This window comes from Paroedura picta, chromosome 2 (assembly GCF_049243985.1).
Source record: "Paroedura picta isolate Pp20150507F chromosome 2, Ppicta_v3.0, whole genome shotgun sequence".
NCBI classification, from domain to species: domain Eukaryota; kingdom Metazoa; phylum Chordata; class Lepidosauria; order Squamata; family Gekkonidae; genus Paroedura; species Paroedura picta.
Window position 1 is genome coordinate 170,923,053 of NC_135370.1, and position 25,832 is coordinate 170,948,884.

At 48.0% G+C, this 25,832-nt stretch overlaps 3 protein-coding genes and 1 long non-coding RNA gene across 5 annotated transcripts in view; 2 read left to right on the forward strand and 2 right to left on the reverse strand.

Annotated features, from left to right (window-relative positions):
• Positions 1–3,696, forward strand: part of C2H14orf180 (chromosome 2 C14orf180 homolog) — a 32,371-nt gene extending 28,675 nt beyond the window's left edge. For both annotated transcript variants that reach the window (XM_077323812.1, XM_077323811.1), the window contains exon 4: positions 1,162–3,696. In XM_077323812.1, the coding sequence (XP_077179927.1) occupies positions 1,162–1,364 (203 nt within the window). In that variant the 3' untranslated portion in view covers positions 1,365–3,696. The remainder of the gene's footprint in view (positions 1–1,161) is intronic.
• A 7,497-nt stretch (positions 3,697–11,193) lies between these two features.
• Positions 11,194–13,538, reverse strand: LOC143830795 (uncharacterized). Its single transcript, XR_013228598.1, has 2 exons — positions 11,804–13,538; positions 11,194–11,662 (listed from the first exon to the last, which is right to left on the reverse strand). It is a non-coding gene; the product is annotated as an uncharacterized LOC143830795 (long non-coding RNA).
• A 1,037-nt stretch (positions 13,539–14,575) lies between these two features.
• TMEM179 (transmembrane protein 179) lies at positions 14,576–24,611 on the reverse strand. The gene is given in 5 exon segments (XM_077319020.1): positions 14,576–14,945; positions 16,883–16,897; positions 16,899–16,962; positions 21,265–21,402; positions 24,249–24,611. Coding segments are annotated over 5 exon segments (699 nt in total). The 5' UTR covers positions 24,551–24,611; the 3' UTR covers positions 14,576–14,765.
• Positions 24,549–25,832, forward strand: part of LOC143828957 (uncharacterized) — a 110,228-nt gene continuing 108,944 nt past the window's right edge. The window contains exon 1 of the mRNA XM_077319109.1: positions 24,549–24,693. Within this exon, the coding sequence (XP_077175224.1) occupies positions 24,549–24,693 (145 nt within the window). The remainder of the gene's footprint in view (positions 24,694–25,832) is intronic.

The window sequence follows — 25,832 nt, forward strand, 5'->3', positions numbered from 1 at the left end:
TTGTCAGGTTGCCTGGTAGAGGGACAGGTTGTGAGAAGGTCCCTATTGTTGGCCTAACCTGAAAGCCTGGAAGAAGGGCTCCATCTTGCAGACCCTACAGAACTGTCGGGGTTCCCATGGGGCCTTGCCTTCATTTGTGAGCTCATTCCACCAGGGTGGAGCCATGGTTGAGGAGGCTCTTGTTGTGGTTGAGGACTGGTGGCCTTCTTTGGGGCCAGGGATCACCAAGTTGCCACTCTTTATCCTATATATGGAGACAGACGGTCCTTGAGGCTCACAGGACCCTGACCACGTATGGTCTTGAAGGTGAGTACTAGCACCTTAAGCCTGATGCGGTATTTGAGTGGTGGCCAGCGCAGCTGGATCAGGGTAATATGGGGTTTGGAATGGACCAGAACCAATGGGATGAAATTAATTCAAAACAAATTCCGTCTAAACATCCGGAAGAAGTTCCTGATGGTTAGAGCGGTTTCTCAGTGGAACAGGCTTCCTTGGGAGGTGGTGGGTTCTCCATCTTTGGAGATTTTTAAAACAGAGGCTGGAGAGCCATCTGACGGAGAGGCTGATTCTGTGAAGGTTCAAGGGGGTGGCAGGTGACAGTGTGTGAGCGAGAGGGTGGTGAGTGTCGTGCATGGTGCTGGGGGTTGGACTAGATGACCCATGTGGTCCAACTCTATGATTCTATGATTCTAGGCAGTGATAAAACATTCCGTGCCTTCCCTTTCCTGTTCTGAGACGTTCATGCCTCAGGGGAATGGAGCTTTGCATGGAAGGTGGTGAGTGTCCTGCATAGTTCAGGGGGTGGACTAGATGACCCAGGAAGTCCCCTCCAACTCTGTTATTCTATGATTCTATGTGAGCAGCTGCATTTTGGACCAATCCTATCATCTGAAGCAGGGATAAGTCCCACACAGAGCACGTTGCAGTAATCCAGTCTAGCGGTGCCTGTTGCATGGATCACTGTGGCAAGGTGTTCTGGAGCCAGGGAGGGTTTCTCAGTTGCTAAAAAAGTTGGGAAAGGCTGCCATAAGCACACCGGCTCTCTTTCTGAAGGTAACCTTCCCCGATGTGGCCCAGTTTAAATGTTTCTGTTCCCAACGTACGTTTGAAAAAGCTAACGTGGTCTCCTTTCTTCCCACTCTCTCCTTCGCTACGTCCCAGATCACAAGAGGCCGGGGAGCGTCCTGCCTTTGTTCCTCTGGATTTCGCTTTGTCTGGGCCTGCTTTTGACTCTCAGTCTCTACTTCAGCAGAACGAGGCGCGATTTCAAAGTCCTGGACGACTTGCAGTCCCAGCTCATTATCGTCTCTCTTCAGATAAGGCAACTCGCTTTGAAATGGTGGACCAGCCTGACAAGGCAATAGAAGCAGACTCGGAATCGTGCCGGGCCTGGGGCAATCGACAGCTTTCCAAAGAGAACATCTGAACGGGCTTTCGAAAAGGCCTTTGAAACCAAACCAGGGGCAAAACCGGTCGACTTCTGGTGGAATAACGGAACTGTCCATTTGTCTGGTCTTTCTTCTTTCTGTCCTGGTTGGATTATCCCTCCGTTTCCGTAATACAATGACACCTTGCTGATAACTCTGAACGTGTCCAGAGGAGGGCAACAAAGATGGTGAGGGGCTTGGAGACCAAGACGTAGGAGGAAAGGTTGGGGGAGCTTGGTCTGTTTAGCCTGGAGAGGAGACGACTGAGAGGGGATCTTCAAATGTTTAAAAGGGTGCCATATGGAAGACGGAGCAGAGTTGTTCTCTCTTGCCCCGGAAGGACGGACCAAACGAATGGGATGAAATTAATTCAAAAGAAATTCCGTCTAAACCTCCGGAAGAAGTTCCTGACAGTTAGAGTGGTTCCTCAATGGAACAGGCTTCCTCGGGAGGTGGTGGGTTCTCCATCTTTGGAGATTTTTAAACAGAGGCTGGATAGCCATCTGACGAAGAGGCTGATTCTGTGAAGGTTCAAGGGGGTGGCAGGTGACAGTAGATGAGCGATTGGGATGTGAGTGTCCTGCATAGTGCCGGGGGTTGGACTAGATGACCCAGGAGGTCCCCTCCAACTCTATTATTCTATGATTCTAACCTTCCTCGCAATTAGGTCCCTGTTGTGTCAGGAGCTTCAATGACTGATAATATTGTTCTGCTTTCAACCTTGGAACTGAGGGGAAGAAAGTCACGCAGGATGTCAAAGGATTGCCCATCTGGTTTATGAGGGGAAATGGTGCATGAGCTATAGCGCCCATGGGACGTTCTTTTCAGCTCCCACATTTTGGAAAATAACTGTTGGGTCTTGCGTATGGAGGGATGTGCACCGCGCAGCTCAGTCGCCAAGAAATGCTGTATCCAACATCATCTTAGCTTCTCCCCAAGTCTCGTGTCTGGTTCTCCCACCCCATCTGAAGGAACACGGGGCTGCCGCCAAATAAAAGCAGCCCTGAGTCATGCTGTCTCTTCTCAATTAACAATATTATTACGGTATGGATTAGTGGAAGAAAACAAAATGTGGAATGAAGATGGAACACGGGGGTGGGGGGAACCTGGCACTGGGCTTCCATTGCTTGCAGCAACTTTGTGTTTCTTAGAATAGGCAAGAGCCATTGAATAATAATAGTACAATTCTGAGTATAGAACACACCCAAAGCTCTGCTTGTTTGGATGGGGACTGGGATCCACCAGAGGTTGATGCAGATGGAAAGGATTTTGGTCTGGAGGGCATAATTTCCCCACCTCCTATTACAGTCCACCTCTCTCCCCAAAAGCTGCTTTGGGGAGAAACGGGACCTTTTGGAACAGCCTGGGAGAACCTGCTGATCTGCAACAGGAAGAAGAACTGGCCAGAAATGGTCCCCTTCTGTCCACCCAAATTCTCCATGGATTCCACTATAATCTGTAAGGGAGGCAGGAGAATTATCTCCATATTGCAAATGGACAGACTGCTTTGGAGACTTGAAAACTGGGAAACCTCCCAGATTGTAGCTTGTTCTCTAAATGGCTGCACTGACCGATCATCTAAGGCCCACCTTCCTGCTCCCCACCATTGTACGCTAGGCTAGTCATCACCAGAAGCTGTCCCTTTTCATTGGTCACCCACCACTTAAAATCATAGAGCTGGAAGGGACCCTACAGGCCATCCAGTCCAACCCTCTGCTCAACTTCCTTCGCCTCCTTTTGAAACCAGATGAGAAATTACTCTTTTCCGGGAAACCTTGAAAACAAAATGGGAGAAATAAAGGCCAAGTTTATATCTTGGTTTTCTTGTATTCTTATTTAATCTGCCTTTTTTTTCATATCTTGCTTTGTCTCGGTGTATGCTTTTAAAATTATTTTTATAGCGAGCCAAGCAAGGCAATCATTCAGGGAGCGGAAAATCATTGGTGTGATTTAAAAAAAAAAAACAATTATGAGCAACTTTTTCCAATTCATCGAGAGGAAACGCCAATTTCTCCCACACAAAATGTTCAGAACATTTATTTAATACACATGGCACTGGATCCAAAGCCCCATGAACTTTTCAGAAAAGGGGGTGGGGGAAGGATTTGATATAAAACACATTCATTAAATATCAACATTGATATGCTATTTTCATCAGGGAGAGGGCCCAATCTTTAGCCTCTGCTAAAGCCAGTGGAAACCTGCCCAGTTCAAACAAGACGCCCTAGCCTTCCCATGCCCAATTTCCTGCAAGGTATTACAGTAAAAGCAATGGTAACTATGACATTCTGCACAAAAGAAAATAATTCCATGGAAACAGAGGAATTTTGTACATATTTAAAGTCAATGGGCTGGCCCCAAGACCCAACAAGCAGGGGTATTAAGGAAAGCAGGGAATCCCATCAGTTTGGTGTAGTGGTTAGGAGTGCGGACTTCTAATCTGGCGAGCTGGGTTTGATTCCCTGCTCCCCCACATGCAGCCAGCTGGGTAACCTTGGGCTCATCACAGCCCTGATAGAGCTGTTCTGACCGAGCAGTGATATCACTCAGCCTCACCTCCCTCACAGGGTGTCTGTTGTGGGGAGAGGAAAGGGAAGGTGAATGTAAGCCATGTTGAGACGCCTTCTGGTAGAGAAAAGTGGCATATAAGAACCAACTCTTCTTCTTCTTCTTCTCCAGGAAGACCTCCAGATTCCTAGGAGAAGGTGGGAGAGAGATCCCCTTCCATGACCTCCCTTCATTCATGGGCAGGCAGATCCAACTCAATAGCTTCCCAGTAGACAGCATATAGTTCACGCCCAAGCGAGTAAGGAATAAGAGCCTTCTAAAAGATAGGTTAAAGCATAAGAGCAGCTATTTAAAAGACTCTGTTAAGAAACAATGGAAGTGCCAATTTTCCATCCAAAAACTTACAGATTCTTTTTTTTTTTCAATCAAGTCTGGTATGAAATTCAGATCCAAAATCGGATGAGTTGGATCTAGCCAATTTTTTTTCCACTCAATATCACCCTACTAGAGCCTCTTGTGGTAAGGCAGCAGTCACGCAGTCTGAAGCATTGCCCATGAGGCTGGGAGTTCAATCCCAGCAGCCGGCTCAAGGTCGACTCAGCCTTCCATCCTTCCGAGGTCGGTAAAATGAGTACCCAGGCATGAACGGTGCTTGAACAGGGGATACCTTTACCTTTACCTTATCACCCTACTGTCTTGACTATAGCCTTGTTCAAAATGGGTTTTATCTATGAAAGTTCCACATCCCCCCCAGACACACACATATCCCTTTTGAGTTGTCAAAAGGGAATCTTCTACTGTTTTTTCACCTGCAGAAAGCTAATTTGATCTGATCCAAGATCTAGAACCTGGCAGAATTTTAAATTTGAGCAAGGGAATCTCTGGTTCTCAGTGACCAATGATAGGCACTCAGTTTTTTAAATTTAATTTTTAACAGAGCATTAAAATATCAAAATTGGACTCTTCGTTTAACCACAGCCTTCCCGCTGGGTGGGGGGGCAGAAACACCTTCCTTGTGACCCCCTTCTGGAGTTTCTCCACTTCTCCATTCTGGTTCACAGCAGGGGTCACCTCTGACCTTCTGATAGGCACGGTCACAAAAACAACAGCCATGGAAGGTAGAGCCAGGCACAAAATGGCTGCCATGGCTTACCTTCAGCCACCCAGTGAAGATCCTTGTGCTACAGTGGCAGCCACTGCCAAAGTAACATTTCAAAAAACCTCCACAGCCAATCAGAAGCCTTGGCCCATTTCGCACACATAGGATAATGCACTTTCGGGGTGCTTTGGCAGCTGGATCTTCCTGTGTGGAACAGGAAAATCTACTTCCAAAGTGCATTGAAAGTGCATTATCTATTGTGTGCAGAATAGGCCCTTGTTGGGAATATGTGCTCCCAAGCCCTGCCCACTTCCTAGAAGCTTTGGGTGGGCACCAGGAACGGTGCTGGCCGGTGCCGTGGTCCCCACAGGCATCACATAGGGCAGGGGTAGTCAACCTGTGGTCCTCCAGATGCCAGCTCATGAGAATTGCAGTCCATGAACATCTGGAGGACCACAGGTTGACTACCCCTGATGTAGGGGACCTCTGGTCTACTGCAACTATTTCAAAAGGGAATCTTGCACTGTTGTCATATAGCTTTTCCAACATTAAGAACGAAAGTACACAAACAGGCACACCACAACCCGTGCATTTAGAAGCTAAAGCAGTCATCCTTTTCACAATGAACACAAATACGTAGTAAAGGGGTTCAGAATTCAGATTTGTGTAGGTAAACAAGGACCTTTCCACCTACACTGATTCTACATGATGTTCTTTCACGACTGGTCAAGAACGCGACATGAATTAGAAGTGTTGGGTTGGAGGTCAATGGAATGGAAGGAGCCCACAGACTTTCACGCCTCCCTGAAGCTTCGACCTAGACCCTCAAAAAGGCAGTAGGATTCAACAAGGGGTGCTGAATTCAGATGGGGAATCAGCCCCGATCACCCCTTCTCTTTTTGTTAAAGATCGTTAATGGCATAAGCACTATGGCATGCGGTGGGAAGGTCCAGCCTTACCTCACTGCACTACCCTGTACCACACCCTGAAGGTCCTCTGAACTTCTAGAGAAATGCAAGAGGAACCGTTAAGCCCTGCTCTCAGTTCCTAAGATCCCGCCCACTCCTGGCTCCTCTCCCAAATTCTCCAGGTATTCCCCAACCCAGAGTTACCAGGCCAATTCCTAGAGCTGTCACAAAGCCTCAAGGGTAGCTCTAGCAGTTGCTAGGAGCTTTAGGGCCAGAGCTTGCTGTAAGTAGCCAAAGCCTTATTTTCGTCTTAATTCTCCTTTCCAGAAGGAGTCCCAGCAGATCCCAAATACAACCCTGGATATAAAAATTCTGTGATGAGCTCCATTTCACTGTGCGGAGATGTGACGCAGCTCTTTGGACTCTCCCCTGCTGATAAAAAAAACTTGGATTTTGGCACAGGGGGGAGGGGGGAATTGGCCAATCTGTATAACCATCGTACCTACTTGGCTACCTATTTTATAAGCCTCCTATGTTTAACTCTGCCATATGATAAACAGATCACAGCACAGGGGAGTGTTTTGGGGTGCCAAAGAAACGCATGAAGGGGATGAGTGTCTACCAGAAAAAATTCTACTATACAACCTTTGCCATCACCGTTGGCTAAAGACCCACATACCTGAAGGACCACTTGTCTCCTTATGCCCCTCACTGGGCATTGAACTGCGCAGGCTTGAATCTGCTGGTGGTTCCTGGCCCCCAGGAAGCACACCTGCCCGTGACCTTTTCAGTCCAGGCCCCAACCTGGTGGAAAGAGCTCCCGGAAGAGCTGAAGGCCCTGACAGAGCTATCACAGCTCCACAGAGACTGCAAGACGGAGCTCTTCTGCAAGGCATTTGGCTGAGGCCGGGCTAAGGAAGATCTGTGGGTCCCTCCTTTAGAGGCCTCGTATGCCCATCCAATGAGCCTCTTGTGGCGTAGAGTGGTAAGGCAGCCGTCGGACAGCTTTGCCCATGAAGCTGGGAGTTCAATCCCAGCAGCCGGCTCAAGGTTGACTCAGCCTTCCATCCTTCCGAGGTCGGTAAAATGAGTACCCAGCTTGCTGGAGGGTAAACGGTAATGACTGGGGAAGGCACTGGCAAACCACCCCGTATTGAGTCTGCCATGAAAACGCTGAAAGGCGTCACCCCAAGGGTCAGACATGACTCGGTGCTTGCATAGGGGATACCTTTATGCCCATCCATCTAGGCAGGTGGCCTCTCCCGTAGCTGGTGGACAGAGCATGCTGGGTCTGGATTGGTGGGTTGGGAGGGGATGGATGGGATTCTGCTGCCGATAGTGTAAATTGTCGTATTCTGTTTTATGGGTTTTATTTTAAACCACCTCGAGCTGGCACGTCCGGGAGAGGCAGTCAATACATTTAAATAAACACATAATAACAACAACTCGGGACACAACAAAACAATGCCAATCCAAAGAGCAGCTTTGGGAAGTTCAGGCGTATGCATGATAGAACCTTTGGTTTTGGAAGCAGTGACCGACGCTGAATACCATTAGAAGAAGAAGAAGAAGAAGAGTTGGTTCTTATATGCCGCTTTTCCCTACCCGAAGGAGGCTCAAAGCGGCTTACATTTGCCTTCCCTTTCCTCTCCCCACAACAGACACCCTGTGCGGGGGGAGAGGCTGAGAGAGCCCTGATATCACTGCCCGGTCAGAACAGTTTTATCAGTGCCGTGGCGAGCCCAAGGTCACCCAGCTGGTTGCATGTGGGGGAGCGCAGAATCGAACCTGGCATGCCAGATTAGAAGTCGGCACTCTTAACCACTACACCAAACTGGCTCTCGTTTTACACTGAATACTGCTATCGAGCATTATAATCTTGAGTCTGTCATTTCTCTTAAAAGAACTTAAAGGAATATCGAGACAAAAAGTACAATCAAGCGCTTTGGATTCTGTTTTTTTTTTTTTTAAGTAGTACCGGGAAACAGCTCTTAAGTCCGGGAACTCCCAAGCAAAACGCCGACGTTTTGTCCCGTCTCCCCCAGCACGCAAAATCCAAAATCTGATCTCTTCGGACTTTACAACCTAGTTAAACAGTCAGCCTCGCAGGCATGTTTATGCAGAAGGCAAATTAAGGAGAGCACTTGGCAAGATCAGAGACTTGCAATGCATAAATCATGTGACAGGACTGTCAAAGGTTGCTTCAGTAACTGAGATATTCGTTTCCAACAGATCCCCACACCAAAGTTCTGCAGTACGGTCTACGGTGCACCTATAGGAAGTGCAAAGCAATGCATTTCGGAACCAAAAAAAATCCCAACTAAGTACATGTGAATGGGCTCTGAGCTTGCTGAGGCCTAGAGGAAAAGAGAATTCGGGGTTACAGTGGACAGCTCAATGAAAATTTCAACCTGGTGGTGCCCCAGCAGTGAAATGGGCAAATTCTATGCTGGGGATTATTAAGGCAAGGTCTGAAAATAAAAAAAAAACAGGCAATATTTTAATGCTCCTGTATAGATCTATTCTACCGACCTCAGAAGGATGGAAGGCTGAGTCAACCTTGAGCTGGCTGCTGGGATTGAACTCCCAGCCTCCTGGGCAGAGCTTCAGATTGCATGTCTGCTGCCTTACCACTCTGCGCCACAAGAGGCTCTTCCTGGGGGTTAAAACGGTAATGACTGGGGAAGGCACTGGCAAACCACCCCGTACTGAGTCTGCCATGAAAACGCTGGAGGGCATCACCCCAAGGGTCAGACATGACCCAGCGCTTGCACAGGGGATACCTTTACCTTTACCTATAGATCTATAGTGCAACCTACTATGCACAGTTCTGGACACCCTATTTTTAAAAGGACATTTCGGAGATGGGAAAAGTAGAGAAAAGGGCATCGAAGATAATTCAGCTCCTGTCTACGAGGAAAAGCTGAAGAATCCGAGAGTTTCAGATTAGAAAATATATGACCGCGGGGGGGGGGGGGGGGGATATAGGTAGCCTTGTTGGTCTGAAGCAGCAGAACAAATTTAGAATCCAGGGGCACCTTTAAGACCAGCAAAGTTTTATTCAAGGGATAAGCTTTCGTGCGGACGCACACTTCCTCAGATACAATGAAATGGGAGTCCCCAGTCCACACTAACAGGTCAAGCGTGAGCAAGTAAACTAAGAGGCAGCATAATAAAAAGGTTTATCAAATTCCAGAAGCAAGCAGGAACAACAAGCTTGGCTTAGAGAGCTACCATTTGTTTTTGGTTCATTTCCGAGGGATAACACAGAGAAGGAAATCAATACATCAAAAAGGGAGAGCAAAGGGCAGGTGCATCTTTCAATGTGGAATGAGAGCAATCAACCGAGCCCCTGCCCTTATGCTCCCGTTCGTCTTCTCCCAAGAACCGGAAGCATTGGCATCACAGCATCGCAGAGCCATCCCACCCCTGTCCCCTGACCATTTCGAGAACTATGCATGAGAACTTTTTCTTCTCTCCCAAAGTACTAGAACTCAGGGGCTTGCTGGTGGGCGGTAGATTCAGGACGACCAAGAAGTCGTGCTTCTTTACTGAATGAGCCTTCTAGAGTCAAAGCTTCTTTTGTCAGACATTTTCGGGGTGTCTCAGGTTATAAGCTTTGGCTCCCCACATCTTCTATATGGATAATCTTGTGGGTCTCTAACGTGCTTCTGGACAGGAGTCCAGCAGATCTGCTGCAGACCAACATGGGTGCCTCTGGAACACTCTCCTTTTTAGCCGGCATAGTATCTAAGTCTTTCATAATCACGCGGATGCTCTTGTACACAAGCAACCGAATCACAGTCATGCTGTAGCATCAGTTTTGTGGTCCAGGATGGGCAATAGAAGCCACGATGCACTAAACCGGAAGTCAACATCTCAAAATAAAATCTGACCCACGTAGCTACCCTCTGAAACTACACATACATACACAGAGAGAAGCATTTGAAGGGCTCTCACTTGGAGGGGGGCAGGGGGCAGTTCCTGTTTGCAGAAGGGGGTATGACCCAAAGTAATGGGTTTAAACTACATGTAGAACGGTACCGGCTAGATAATGGTGTGTGTGTGGGGGGGGGGGATCACAGAGCATTTCAGCAGTGGGGCTGCCTAAGGAGGTGGGGAGCTCCCCCTCACTGGCCGTCTTCAAGCAGCGGCTGGACAGATCCTTCTCCTGGATGCTTGAGGCTGATCCTGCATTGAGCAGGGGGTTGGACAAGATGGCTTGGGAGGCCCCTTCCAACTCAATGGTTCTGTGATACTACATATTACTTGGGACTGCAATCATATACATGTCATGGTCCAGTTATTCTCCTAGAGCCAGCTAAGTGTAGTGGTTACGAGCAGCAGCTTTTAATCTGGTAAACTGGGCTTGGTTCCAGGCTGCTCAGCAGCAGCCAACTGGGCAACCTTGGGCTAGTCACAGTCCCAATAGTGCTGTTTTCGTAGAGCAGCCCTGTCAGAGCTCTCTCAGCCCCACCTACCTTACAAGGTGCCTGTTGTGAGGAAAGGAAGGCAATTGTAAGCCACTTTGAGACTCCTTTGGGTAGTGAAAAGTGGGGTATAAAAACCAACTCTTCTTCTTCTCAGAAGGAAGCCCCTCATTAAATCCACAGGCTTATTTTAATGAGTGGGGTTTAAGAAGGACTGCCTGGTGCCATGGTTAGCTCATCAGAACAGTACCAGGTTGAAATCCCCACACAGTCTCAAATTTTGCAGTGTTCCAAGGACCAATCACTCTCTTTCAGACCACCAAGCCACTCTGAGCTCTACAGAGGGAGGGCGGAACACAATATGTGATAGACAGAAATGAATAAGTATTCACCGACCCCTCAAAATAGAGTATAAATTATTCCAGGATTTCCCTCCCGTTGCAAACCATGACTGATGGCTCAGGTTAAGCGCCTCTCATTAACCTTTCAAAGAAATAAGCATGATGGGGTTTCCTTAAGCCTTGGTCAAAAATTGGTGATGGAGTGATAAGACACCGTGACAAAAATTAAGGTTTAACATTGACTGGAAAACCAAGTTGATGCATCATTTCCCCATTCCGCCATCTTCTCTGCTTGGAAATGGACAAGCTCCCTCTAGAGGCAAGGTGAAGCACTATAAGCTAAACCATAGCTCCCCAACATGATTTGAATCTCAACCAAGGTTGAAGCGAGATACCACGGTGAGTGCAAACCATGATTCAGCCGTAATAGCCTTCTTTGGTATTCTCGATCCTAAACAAATAAAAAAGACAACTCCAAACTTTCTCTTGGGCATTCCACTTCCTTGGACAGCAATGTTTATCTGGATTAGTTTGGCAAAAACAGGAAAAAAAGCACCCCAGTTGAAAGGCAGACCATCTACCCGACCATACAGCTGTTGAGCAGATACACAGGCGGCTGATAATAATCTCACGTACCCAATGACAGCAACCCCACAAATAGCTATTAGCATTTCCACGTTCCACAGTAGAGTACATCATTAAATTGCTAGTTGCGTATATGAAGAAGCAAGCATTATATATTAATTGCTTACGAGGCAGAGGTTTCTCGTGCCCATGTGACAACGTCTTACGAAGCAATAGTAATATATTGAACATGCCAACCTCAACGATGAAAAGAAACTGAAGCCTGATCTGCAATCCCTCCAGGAGACAGGCAGAGTTCATCTAATACAATGCAATGGTTTATATATATCTTGTTTTTCTTTACTCTGCATCAGGGGTAGTCAACCTGTGGTCCTCCAGATGCCCATGGACTACAATTCCCATAAGCCCCTGCCAGCAAGCGCTGGCAGGGGCTCATGGGAACTGTAGTCCATGGACATCTGGAGGACCACAGGTTGACTACCCCTGCTCTACATGATAATGCAACAGTGAAATATCTTTGCCAGCTATACTGCTCCATGTCTGAACTCGATTCCCCAGGAGCAGAATTTTTAAAAAGTTTAAATAAATTTAAAATGCATCATTTAGATCTGCAAAAATATTCAAATTCCAGCTTGGTGGTGGCTTCTATTATTATTAAGTGGCCTCTATTAATGTTAAGAGTGGTGGCCTCTATTATTATTATTATTAATTAATTATATTTATATGCAGCCGCTCTTGGCAGAGCCAGCTGTGGAGAACCTGGTTTGATTCCCCCCTCCTCCAGCACTTGCGACCAGCTGGGTGACCTTGGGTCAGTCACAGTTCTCTCAGAGCTCTCTCAACCCACCTCCCTAACATGGTGTTTGTTGTGGGGAGAGGAAGGCGACTGTGAGTCATATTGAGACTCCTTCAGGTTGTAAAAAGTAGGGTATGCAAAAGCCAGTTCTTCTTCTTCTGAAACAATGTCAGGGGTATTATTCTGGGATGGTGGGAGTTGCTAGGGTACCTCAGTGTCAAGGTGCCCATTTTGGTGATATGACTTGCCAGTTTGATCCCTTGGTTTTTATCATTGGGAAATTTGGAATTCAGCTTTGACAGTCATCTGGTCATGAATCAGCATGAGCGTGGCATTTGGATGCAGTCCTGTCAATAGAGGGGCTCATTCGTACCCCTGGGCCCCGAGGTATGGCTTGAACACACTGGACCCCATATCTTTGCTGAAACGAAATAGCCCTGGGTCTGATCAGTGCCCAAATGAACTTCCTCTTGGGAAGCCCAGATAAGCTGCCTTGAGTTCCCTGTTGGAGGAAAGGCAGGATAGAAAATTAATAAATAATTACAAATAATTACAAACAAGCTTTCCCAGTTCCACAGGGCCTCCAAGACGGAGCTCTTCGGCCAGGTCTTTGGCCAAGGGTGTTAAGATCTGACCACCACCCCTGTGACAGCCAAGTCATCAGCTACCCAGGGGTGTTCTCCTGAAGGATATTCTTATAGTCTGTGACTGGGGAAGGTTGGGGGCTATGTGGGTTATATATCAGGGTGGGTTATAATGGGTTTTAATAGGGTTTTATGTTGGGGGGGGGGTTATGAGGATTATTGTTACCCACCACGAGCCACTATGTAGGAGTGGCGGGATATAAATGTAAAAAGGAAGGAAGGAAGGAAGGAAGGAAGGAAGGAAGGAAGGAAGGAAGGAAGGAAGGAAGGAAGGAAGGAAGGAAGGAAGGAAGGAAGGAAATCCTAAGGAGGGAACAGATGATGGACAGGATCATATCTTATATACATGATCATTAGGCAGCTGGTAGAACATTGAAAAATGTAAACAGAATCATAGTCAGAAGGGACCTCCAGAGTCATCTAGTCCAAAGCTCTGCTCGATGCAGGAAATTCACAGCTACTGGCCCACCCACAGTGACCTTAATTCCATCCCCAGATGATGCCCCCTCCCCTTACAAAACCAGAATCCTTAGCTAGTCTGGCCTGGAGGAAATTCACTTCTCGACCCCAAAGCCGTGATTGGCGTTTCCCTGGGCATGCAAGAAAGGACCACAAGAGCCAAGCACTGACACAATCCCTTCCTGCCCATCCACTCATGTTGTCCTCCAAGGACAATGGGCGGATTCAGGCTACATTTTCCAACAGAAAAGAGCAAGAGTCCAGCAAACACCTTAAAAACTTACAACATTTGTGGTGATTCTTATCCTGGATGCTTAAGACTGATCCTGCATTGAGCAGGGGGTTGGCAAGATGGCTTGGAGGCCCCTTCAACTCTATGGTCCTATGATTTCTAAGTAGTGGCTGGACAGATCCTTCTCCTAGATGCTTGAGGCTGATCCTGCATTGAGCAGAGGATTGGACTAGGTGGCCTGGATGGCCCCTTCCTGTGATTCTATAAACCTTTAGGAAGAGTTTTCATGGTGTAGGACAGTAGTTCCCTCTTCGCCCTGCTACACCAAGGCCCTCATTCATTACGTAGGCATAGCCACATGAACACCCAATCATGAGGCTACCCAAAGAGCATTAATGCAAAGAATGGAATTCATAAGACAGATGGTCACCATGAGAGTAGCCAGCAACAGAGAGGAGCCTTTGGGCTGTTTGAATGAACTGAGTGTACGTCTTCAAAGGTCTTGGGAAGACACACAATGCTCAAGGATGCTTAAAAATCAGATGGTTGTTGATGGCACTTGTACCCCCACAGAAAATCTCTATCGAAGTAACAGTACCCAGTTCCCACATGCACAGTCCATCACTGCCACCTCCAGATGATACCTTGCACATGCCGCATGAGCAAATTAATTCCCAGGAAGAGAATTTCGATACCACCTGATGTCAACCCCAATATAATATGCAATACTTTTCAGTGGGAAGAGTTTGTACTTTTGGCCAAGAGCACACCTGTCAAGGGTTGAATGCACAAAAGATGGAGGCCAGGACGTTGTACATACATGTGTGAACTAGCCATCTGGATCAGTGGTCCCCCAACCTGCGGTCCGCACCGGTCCGCGAAGGCCAGGGGCGCCGGGCCGCGGTTCCCTCTCCCCGCCCCCCCACAGTAAAAAAACTTCCCAAGGCCGCAAGCTTGCGGCCGGGAAGCTTCTTAACTGCGGATGGGTGGGGGGAGAGGGAATCAGGGCCGCGCCGCACATCGCGCATTTGCAGCCCGGCTGCGCATGTGCACATGCGCGCTGCGTGGCCGAAATTGCAACATGCGCAGCACTTTCTCGCATGCACGCTGCGCGGGCGGGGCAATTTGCCCCTGCCGGTCCCCCAGCCGAAAAAAGGTTGGGGACCACTGATCTGGATGACATGAATGGCGCAATGTCGACAGACGATAAATCTCGTTAAGAGGATGCTCAGTCCCCCGTTCCTAAAGCCTCTTGGCAGACATTCCAATACAACTTTCATACTTGCACTCCAATATAAGCTACCAAATTAGAAAACCCAGACAGGCGTATCCCCCATTAGATCATGCCGCTTTTGTCATCCAGAAAAGAAGTTCGTGACGAGGATCGTCCTAGCAAAAACTCCTTCTCGTGAATCAGGCTGTCCAGGAGGTCTTCCTGCCGATAGTTGTGATAAACCTTCATGAAGGCCAAAATGGTAATTCCTAGCCAACTCAGCCAGGCCGCCCAGAGGCCGAACTAGAGAGAAAGAGACACAGAAGAGGAGATGAAATTCCTGCCAACCCTCCTTGGCAAAAATCAGCCAACGAACCACAAGTACGATTCGCGATTCTGTTTATGGGGCTGAATTTTTGACTCGGTAACAATCCCCACCTGGACTTTTGTGGGATAAATGACTGCTAGTCTGATCTCAAAGTATTCCAGTTTGGACCACATGTTCTGACAAGTTCATTTCTCTGGTTCTTTAGATCTTTACATGGTGTTTACTGTGCAAAATTTTCACAAGCAAATGTCTTCGCTGAGGAAGTAACACTTTGGGAGATCCAAAGAGTTCCCAACAGCTCCTTTTTCATCTTGCAGGGAGGGGCTGTGGCTCAGTGGTAGAGCGTCTGTTTGTTATGCAGAAGGCCGCAAGTTCAATCACTAACACCTCCAGTTAAAGGTAAGAGCAGCCAGTAAGTGGCAATAAGTTATTTTATTTTATAGTTCACCCTTCCCTGTGCAGCTCAGGGTGGCTAACAAGTCTTAAAATAATCCAGAGTAATGTAAACAAGTTAAAACAATCATATGCATATATTAAATAAATTTTATTTTAGAACATTTAAAAGTGACTTGAGGTTGATTGATTAATTGATTGATTGATTGATTGACTGACTGATTGATTGATTGATGGATTGATTCCACTGGGCCCCCGAGCCTCCCTCCCATGAAATTAACGTCCTAAACCGACCAATCATGGGTCCATCTGCACGTTGCCGTTATAAAGGTACCGAAAGAAAGAAAGAAAGAAAGAAAGAAAGAAAGAAAGAAAGAAAGAAAGAAAGAAAGAAAGAAAGAAAGAAAGAAAGAAAGAAAGAAAGAAAGAAAGAAAGAAAGAAAGAAAGAAAGAAAGAAAGAAAGAAAGAAAGAAAATAAACATGTAGGGAACAAGAACAATACATTAAACTCAATAGCTATGTCAAATGGATAATCAAGCCTTTGGCTTGTCTTATGTAAAGTATATGTAAAGTATAAATGGTCCTAACTACTGAAGAAAGATCCTTGAAAATGAAATAAATCCGGGTATCATTATGGATGGACTCCAAAGAACAGAAAAAGTTTTGAGAGTTTCCTGCCTTCTTGGTCCTTGTTGACCCGTGATGCTTCTTTGCATTTGGCTATTCCCAGAGGAAGGCAAAAACCTCCAGCATTCCTGGACCAAGCTGATCTGGAGAAAAATTCCTTTTCGGACCCCAAAGTGGTGAGTAGCATTACTCTGGATATGCAAGACAAGAGCAATGAGAGTTGAGCCCTGGCTCCTTCCTTCTTAATTAATTAGTTAATTAATTACCCAATGGGATGAAATTAAGTTAAAAGTATTTCCAGCTAAACATCCGGAAGAAGTTCCTGACAGTTAGAGCGGTTCCTCAGTGGAACAGCTTCCTCGGGAGGTGGTGGGTTCTCCATCTTTGGAAGTTTTTAAGTAGAGGCTAGATAGTCGTCTGACAGCAATGCTAATTCTGTGTTTTTACGCAAATTGTGAGTGGGTGAGCAGAAGGGATCCTATCAATGCCTGGCTCTCGTGGCCATTTCCTGCATTCTGCAGCGGGTTGGACTAGATGACCCTGGAGGTCCCTTCCAACTATATGATTCTATTTATTGACCACCACTCTCAGTCCAGCCGGTTTGTGGCAGTCTGCAATTGCCCTACAATCACAGTAAATCACAAACTCAGCATTCTTGTCAGGGGGCCATATAGCCTCTGCTTCCAAAACCTCCAGAGGAGGAGAGCCCACCACCTCCCGAGGAAACCTGTTCCACTGAGGAACCGCTCTAACTGTCAGGAACTTCTTCCGGATGTTTAGCTGGAAATTCTTTTAACTTAATTTCATCCCATTGGATAACTAATTAATTTATTAATTAATTAAGGAAGGAGCCAGTGCTCAACTCTCATTACAGGATACAATTAAACTTACCTGTGCAATGGCAAAACTGGTCATAGAACGAGGAGTTTTCCAAATTCAGTTCGAGATCGATATCCTGTAACTCTTCACAGCTTGGAGGAGAAGACGCACGGGGTGAAAAGGGGGAAGAAAAGAAAATCATTTCAGTCCTTTCAAATGACCACTCCGAGCGGCACCTGAATCAAACCTCTGATCAAGATTCATTTTCTAGCATTGAAAGCCCACCGCCGCATGTAACAGCTGGGCGATAACGTCCTCATTATAAAGCCATCATTCCACACCTTCTGAAAAACAGGTGGACTTGCACGTTACAGCTGTTCTCGCAGTGCCCCGTCGAACCAATCAACGCTTGCTTCAGTTGTATCTCACAAGGAAATAATGGAACAGGGGCCCAAAGGTTAATGCGCTTCTGTGTCTTTTTGCTAACCGGGGCAGTTCCAGCCAATTTCCTTCTGGCCGAGAACAAAAGATGCCGCGTGAATTTGTTAATCTGTAAGTAAGCTGCGTTCTTCGGGTTGGATCCTGCGTGGCTTGGCTCCGCTGATTTTCAAAAGTTGCCTTCCCCAGATGAGAGACTCTTCTTGGGGGAAGTGCCTCTTCGATTAGGGCAAACATTTTTTGCCAAAGGAAGGTGCAGCTGTTAGAGCAGGGGTAGTCAAACTGCGGCCCTCCAGATGTCCATGGACTACAATTCCCAGGAGCCCCCTGCCAGGGGGCTCCTGGGAATTGTAGTCCATGGACATCTGGAGGGCCGCAGTTTGACTACCCCTGTGTTACAGGAATAAATCCACAAGGCCCAACCACACAGAAGAGCCTTTTGAACCAGGGGAAGGAAAGTTTTGTGAAAGCAAGGTTAGTGAAATAAAACTAGGGGATCCAACCCGAAATTTGCCAGGGCCTTTCCGTGCCATCGCTCAAACTCTTGACACAAATCCTTTGTGAGTCATTCCACAATATTTGTGAAATACTTAAAGGAATTTTCAGGAAATGTCAGGGCATCCTGCATGGCTGGACTCAGAGCACTTTAAAGACTAACAAAATGTGTGTCAAATTCCCCCTCAGCCTTGAAGCTCACTGGGTGATCTTGTCTCTCTAGCCTTCCTCAGAGGGTGCCCCTGAGAATCAAATGGGAGGGGGCCCTTCTTGAGCTGCGAGGCGGGAAGGTGTTAATGGAATCAATAGTGGTACAGCAAGGAGGCTGTAGAAGGGTAGACAGGCAGGCTGCGGCCAGACTGAATAGACCAGCCTTTCTCCAGTTTTTTACCATTGAGAAACCCCTTCAGGCTTAGGGAAACCCTAGAAGTGGAGCAATTGTGCAGAATATGGTCAGGAAACCGAGATGTGGACACGCCCACCCAAGGCCCCTCCCCTTCCCACCCCCTCCAGGCCCATCATTGGCCACTTTGAGAGAGGAGGGGTGAGTCAATGTGACACTATATGGTCATCTCGCCCAATAGATGTTTAACAAATCTTGGATCTTGGAAAATATGTTAAGCAATGGGCTTTGTTTTCGATCCATATGGGGAAAAAAAACCTATCCAGTCTTTGTGAAGATATGTAAAATTTAACATAGTAACAGCAGATTTTAAGTATAATGTTATGTCATAGATTTAGGTTTTACTATTTCATTTGTTAGGGTTAGGAGAGAAGTCTTGTGTGTGTGTGTGTGTGTGTATGTGTATATATATACACATATATACACATATATACACATATATACACATATATACACATACATACATACATACATACATACATACATACATACATATACATACACACACATATATATACATACATATATACATATATATACACACACATATACACACATATATATACATATGCATATACACACATATATATATACATACACACACACACACACACACACACACACACACACACATATATATATATATATATCTGTATGTATGTATGTATGTATGATTGAATGTTAGGTTAGTGAATTGATGAATTAGTAATGGGTCTGATATCACAATAAAATATTTGAATTGCAAGAAAAAATGTTTAACAAATTTTAAAAACACATAAAAATTAATTCACTCCCACCCATTCGGGAAAGCTTCCAGGGCCTTCAAGTAGCCCCAGGTTTTCATGAGACCTTGGTTGTGAAAGCCAGCCTTGGTTGAGGAAGCCAATTTGGACTTTGATAGAGCAAGGATCTAATACAACAGAAGGCAGTTTCACGGGCAGCTGAACGGAGATCAATCCATGTGCATGATGCAAACCAGAAAAAACCAAAATATTTCATATGCATTTCTTAAATGTTTCCTTTTGCATTATACCCACCTGCCCACCCACCCCCCTCACAGGCAGATTATCTTGGGAACTGCCCCCAACGTGTTTCACCCCAACATGAAACAAAACCAATAAGTCTCCATTTACCTTTTAGCATCATCAGAGTAGACTTCGGTAGAAGAGAGCGTTTGGATGTTTTTGTTTCTGACGCTCCAGAGCAAAGGGTCGATAAGACAGATTCTGCCTACCTTTTTTTTTTTCCTTTCTTGTTTTACAAACAACTCGGTTTTTTTTTTTTTTACTTGGTGCTGTGAAAAAATTCCGGGGTTTTTTTGAGGTTTCAGAACGCCTCTTCTCTCTTTCTCTTTCTCTCTCTCTCTCTTTCTGTCCCTCTTTTCTCTCGCCTTTCCAATGCTGTCAGCCATCTTGGATGCTTATCCGAATATTCGATTCGTCAGAGGTTTTTTTCAGTTAAAAAAAAAAAACCTGAGAGGTTTTATAACCGAATATTCGAATAATCGTTGCAGCCCTAAACAGAACATCGACTATGGTATTTTCCAATATATGACAATGCGAAACACAGAAATTGATGCTTTAGCAATTATGTGACATAACATGTTCTACTATGCATTTCATCGTATTCCTGTTTTAGGGTACTGTATAATGCTAGCAAGTTCGGTTTGCATTCTGGAACGGCAGGTTCATATTGCTATAAGGCAGGGGTAGTCAACCTGTGGTCCTCCAGATGTCCATGGACTACAATTCCCAGGAGCCCCTGCCAGTGAATGCTGGCAAGGGGCTCCTGGGAATTGTAGTCCATGAACATCTGGAGGACCACAGGTTGACTACCCCTGCTATAAGGAATTCCACCTCACCTCCTTAATAGCACTGCCTTTTCTTGTAAACTGGGGAACCCTTGATGATAATGTTGCAAATCAGTTATAGCAGATTAAAAAGCTAAGAACCACTGCCAAGATTAAAAGAACCACTGCCAGGTCATTTTCTGCTCGTCCATTAATTCTGCTCATAATTAACTCCCACCCATTCGGGAAACCCTTACAGGGCCATCAAGAAACTCCCCAGGTTTCACAAAACCCTGGTTGAGAAAGTCTGCCCCCCGGGGTCACCGTACATCAGATGAGATTTGACGGCACTTTCCTCCATCTCATCTATACGTACCCAACTTCCTGTGTAGTGCAAAAGTACTGTAATGTTTTGAGGTACACGCTAACTCCCCCTTTTTATCGGAGATTTGTACAAAGGTCTGACTTCCAGATGACTGAAAGATTCATTCTCATCTTGGACTACATACAGATTCACAGAATCTTAGAGCAGGAAGGGGCCATACAGGCCACCTAGTCCAATCCCCTGCTCAACACAGGATCAGCCTCAAGCATCCAGGAGAAGGATCTGTCCAGCTGCTGCTTGAAGACCACCAGTGAGGGGGAGCTCCCCACCTCCTTAGGCAGCCCTTTCCACTGCTGAACTAGACTCCTAGAATCCTAGAGTGGGAAGGGGCCATGCAGGCCATCTAGTTCCACCCCCTGCTCAATGCAGGATCAGCCTCAAGCACCCAGGAGAAGGATCTGTCCAGCCCCTGCTTGAAGACCGCCAGTGAGGGGGAGCTCCCCACCTCCTTAGGCAGCCCCTTCCACTGCTGAACTAGACTCCTAGAATCCTAGAGTGGGAAGGGGCCATGCAGGCCATCTAGTCCCACCCCCTGCTCAATGCAAGATCAGCCTCAAGCATCCAGGAGAAGGATCTTTTCAGCTGCTGCTTGAAGACCACCAGTGAGGGGGAGCTCCCCACCTCCTGAGGCAGCTCCTTCCACTGATGGATATATAATCTTCCAGCGTTCTAAGTCATACAAATACTCAATTTTACAACAAGTGCCAGTGACCTCCATGTATGAGCCAGAGGCCCAAATGCCTCAAATAAAAGGGCTTTGCAGACATTACAATTAGGCAGTGGAATCTCTTCCTGGCCTCACTTAACCAGTCATACCTTTCCAGATCCTTTCCAGGCTGTCCCTTTTCTCTTTTGTTTTCCTTGCACTGAATGGCTACCCTTATCCCCTCCCGTTTATCCACCTTCCCACGTCAACAGAGAGTGTCACCGGCTTTGGTACCCACCTGTAGGGCATGCTGCCTTTGTCGGTAATAGCATCGCACCACATCTTGAAGCCCACGCTCACAATGGTGCTGGCGATAAAGATGACGAACATGACAAAGGCGCTGATCAGCAGATTCAGGAAGGCATAAAAGAAAGAGCTGCAACAAAACAGGTGGGGGGGGAGAGTAGGAGAACTCATGAGCAATATGGGAAATCTCTTGGAACCGCATGACGTGTCTGTAGCTGCCTTAGCCTGGGTTAGGCCATTGGTTTCTCAAGGTCTGTGTTGCCCCCTCTGATTGGTAGTAGCTTTCCAGGGTCCCAATTTACCGTCCTTCCATACAGCTCTGGGCGGGGAAGAGGTTGGTGTTCCCCAAGCACAGACAATCAGATCGTGAACAAAACCACCAAGGAATAAAACATGACAGGATGAAGAGCAGAAGAGCTCCAGAGCAATGCATTTGAGGCCGAGGACGAACTTGCAACATCTGTCGTAGGCTAGCCATTTGATTTAACATGCCTATGAACCAGCCAGCCCTGGGTGAATCCCAATTCAGCTCCCAGCCTTTGCTAGCTGAGATTCTATTGCCCAAGGCAATTCAGAGTGCCTCCTCATTTGGCAGAACTGCACCAAAGCATCACTAATACTCTGTTCGAAGGGAGGCACAGTGCCCATAAAGGGCTCAGGACTGTAGCAGAGGACAAAAAAAAAAAAAAGTATCCATTGCATGCTAGATGATCCAGGGCCTGGGGACCAAGCCCTTTGAGGAAAGGCTGAGGGACTTGGGAATGTTCAGCCTGGAGAAGAGGAGGTGGAGAGGGGACATGATAGCCCTCTTTAAGTATTTTAAAGGTTGTCACTTAGAAGAGGGCAGAGAACGGTTCCTTTTGGCAGCAGAGGAGAGGACACAGAGTAATGGGTTTAAAATACATGTAGAACAATATCAATTAGGTATCAGGGGAAATAACTTTTCACAGTCTGAGTAGTTCAGCAGTGGAAGGGGCTGCCTCAGGAGGTGGTGAGCTCCCCCTCATTGGCGGTCTTCAAGCAGCAGCTGGACAGATCCTTCTCCTGGATGCTTTAGGCTGATCCTGCATTGAGCAGGGGGTGGGACTAGATGGCCTGCAAGACCCTTCCCACTCTAGGATTCTGAGTTTAGTTCAGCAGTGGGATGGGCTGCCTAAGGAGGTGGGGAGCTCCCCCTCACTGGTGGTCTTCAAGCAGCGGCTGGACAGATATTTATCCTGGATGCTTGAGGCTGATCCTGCATTGGCTAGATGGTTGGACTAGATGGCCTGTATGGCCTCTTCCAACTCTCTGAATCTATGTTACCCATAGACATCCAGAGATGGTCACTTGTCTCCTTCTGACTCCTCATGGCTAAGAGGTTCATGAGAAACCAGAGTCTTTTCCAACTTTCTACCCCTTCCTTCTGTGCTGTCCAGTTCTTCTCCCATCCTAGCCCAGACAGGCTTGGGCCCCAGATACCCAAAGGGACCGCCTAGTTGACTATACTCCTGACAGCACTCCACTCTGGCAATGTGAACCAGACTGTGATCCCTGGCCCTCAAGATGTGCATCTGGCCTCAACCAGAGCCAGGGCTTTTTCGGTCCTGGCCCCCACCTGGCAGAACGAACTCCCGGAGGAGCTGCAGGCCCTATAGGAGTTTGCAGAGCTCTTTTTATGTCCACATCCTCCACAATCTGATCTCGATAGAAATTCTGAGGGTTGAATCACGGACTTTCAGGGACACTGCCCCTGAGCACATGCTGGCAGGGGCTTGTGGGAATTGTAGTCAGGGACATCGGGAGACAGCCCAGTTTGGCCACCCCTACTCTATGGCATTGTACCGGGCTGAGGTCCCTCCCCTGCTCAAGTGCCACCCTTCCCTATAATCTCCAGGTTTTTCCCAACCCAAAGCTGGCAACCCTGCCAAGAGAAAACTGCTACCAGCTCAGATACAGCCATTTATATCCATTTCTACCTATAACTAGTTCAGATGAAGCCCAAGAGATGGGAAGGCAAATGGAGAAGAAGAGACCTTTTCATTTAAACATGGCTGGGGTCACTTATTCAGAGGCATGGGAAGTTTTCAGGAGGCAGGTCATGGGCAACATGGGCACACTTGAACCCCGCACCATATCTGCCATTTTGAGCTCTAGTTGGGAAAAGGGAAAGAGTCAGACAAGGGTGCTGACTTCTTCTGAAATCACTTTCCTGGGCAAGGACCGGTTTCCATCCCCCCCCCCTTTGCACAATGCATTGATTCAGACACGTGAGATGCATCCTGCCCCCCACCTCCCCACCCCCTTAGCCTTTCCTTAGGGGAAAATTGTTTTCTGGGGGACCCTCCCCCAGGGAAGAGGAGGAGGTTACTAGGGGACCCACCCCTCAGGAAAAGAGGTGGTTTCTAGGGTATCCACCCCCCCCCCGGGGAAGAGGTGGTTTCTAGGGGCCCCCCCCGGGGAAGAGGTGGTTTCTGGGGGACCCCCCCGGGGAAGAGGTGCTTTCTGGGGGACCCTCCCCAGGGAAAAAGTGGGTCCTGGAGGACCCACCCCTCAGGAAAAGAGGTGGTTTCTAGGGTATCCACCCCCCCCCCCGAGGAAGAGGTGGTTTCTAGGGGACCCACCCCCAGGGGAGAGATGGTTTCTGGGGGACCCACCCCCAGGGGAGAGATGGTTTCTGGGGGACCCCCCAGGGAAGAGGAGGTTTCTAGGGGACCCCCCCCCAAGGAAGAGGTGGTTTCTGGGGGAACCACCCCCAGGGGAGAGATGGTTTCTGGGGGACCCACCTTATCATGAAAGAAGTGCTTTCTGGGGGACCCTCCCCAGGGAAAAACTGGGTCCTGGAAGACTCTCCCACAGGGAAGGAGATTTAGGGGGGACCCACCGTATCATGGAAGAGGGGGTATCTGGGGGACCCTCCCGCAGGGAAGAGGAGGTTTCTAGCCCCCATCCAACCCACCCCATCCCCCACCCCGCTGCGTCCCCGTGCGCCCTTACTCCTCGTGGCCCTTGCAGAGCAGGAAGAGGGTGCGCCAGGCCTGGGCGGCGGCGAGCAGGAGGGAGAGGAGGCCGGCGAAGAGGCTGAAGCGGCAGGCGGCGGGCGGCCCCCACTCCTGCACGGTGAAGCGCTGCCGCTCGGCCGTCAGGTTGGCGTTGAGCCACAGGCCCTCGGTGAAGAGCACGCAGCGGCCGTGGAAGTCGTTGCTGTTCTCCGACAGGGGCACGGCCACGATGAAGCTGAAGAGGAAGGCCAGGAAGTAGCCCAGGCACTGGCCCAGCAGCGCGTTGCTCGGCGCCATGCTCGCGCCCCGCGCTCGCCTCCGCCCCGCCCGGGAGCGCGCCTCGGCCACGCGCGCCGCCGCCCCTGCCTCCGCCGCCGCCGCCGCGCAGAGGCGTGGGAAGGACCCGGCTGGCGGCGGAGGGAGACAGCGCGGCCGAGCGGGTGGAGCGCGTGGAAGCCCTCCCTTGGAATTACCACCCTCCCCCCCTGGCCTACCTTGTCGGGTGGTTGTGATAAGGCAAGGAACGGAGTGACAGCGGGTGGTTCTTGGAGTGAATTGGAGCAGGGGTAGTCAACCTGTGGTCCTCCAGACGTCCATGGACTGCAATTCCCATGAGCCCCTGCCAGCATTCGCTGGCAGGGGCTCATGGGAATTGTAGTCCATGGACAACTGGAGGACCACAGGTTGACTACCTCTGCCTTGGAGGGCCGGTGGGATAAAGATGTAGTCACCACCCAAGCAGGATGCACAGTAGGGAGAGTAAAAAACTTAATGCAGCGACAACTGTGTATGGCAACCCACCCCTTCTGAAAGTCTTTTTTTTTTTTTTAAGTCTTTAAGATGGCGCAGGACTCGATTGCCTTTCTGATTCCTAGTTAGGAAGGGAGGAAACCTGAGCAGCTAAGGGATCCCTGGTTCCAATCTTGAATTTATCCAAAGAAGAACTAGGAGGAGAGGTCCTTTTGTACCCTGCTCTTCTCTACCGTAAGGAGTCTCAATGCAGCTTGTGATCGCCTTCCCTTTCTCTCCCCACAACAGACACCCTGGGAGAAAGGAAAAGAAAAGGTGGTTTTTATACCCCACTTTTATCTGACCTAAGGAGTCTCAAGGCAGCTTGTAATCACCTTCTCTTCCTCTCCCCACAACAGTCACTCTGTGAGGCGAGTGGGGCTGAGAGAGCTCTGACAGAACTGTGACTCACCCAAGGTCACCCAGCAGGTTCCATGTGGAGGAGGAGTGGGCAAGCCAACCTGGCATATTAGAGTCTGCAGTCCTCAGTAATTATACCATGCTGGCACTGCAGTACAAGGCTAACTAGTTTCCCTGAAATGAACATTCAGATTGGCTACAACTGTGTAGGGATCATAGTGGCCTGCCTTACAAAGCTGTTGTGTGCATTTCAGAAATATAAGAGACCTCTTCTCCTGTTCATTCACAGAAGTGGCAGAGAGGGTGGCAAGAGCATACCCGGTGGCCCTGGCCCCCAAGCTCACACAGGTGGCTATTATTGTAAAGACTGGGACACACATCTGTTTCTTTTGCACAGAATGGTTCATGAGATTCATTCCATCCTGGATCC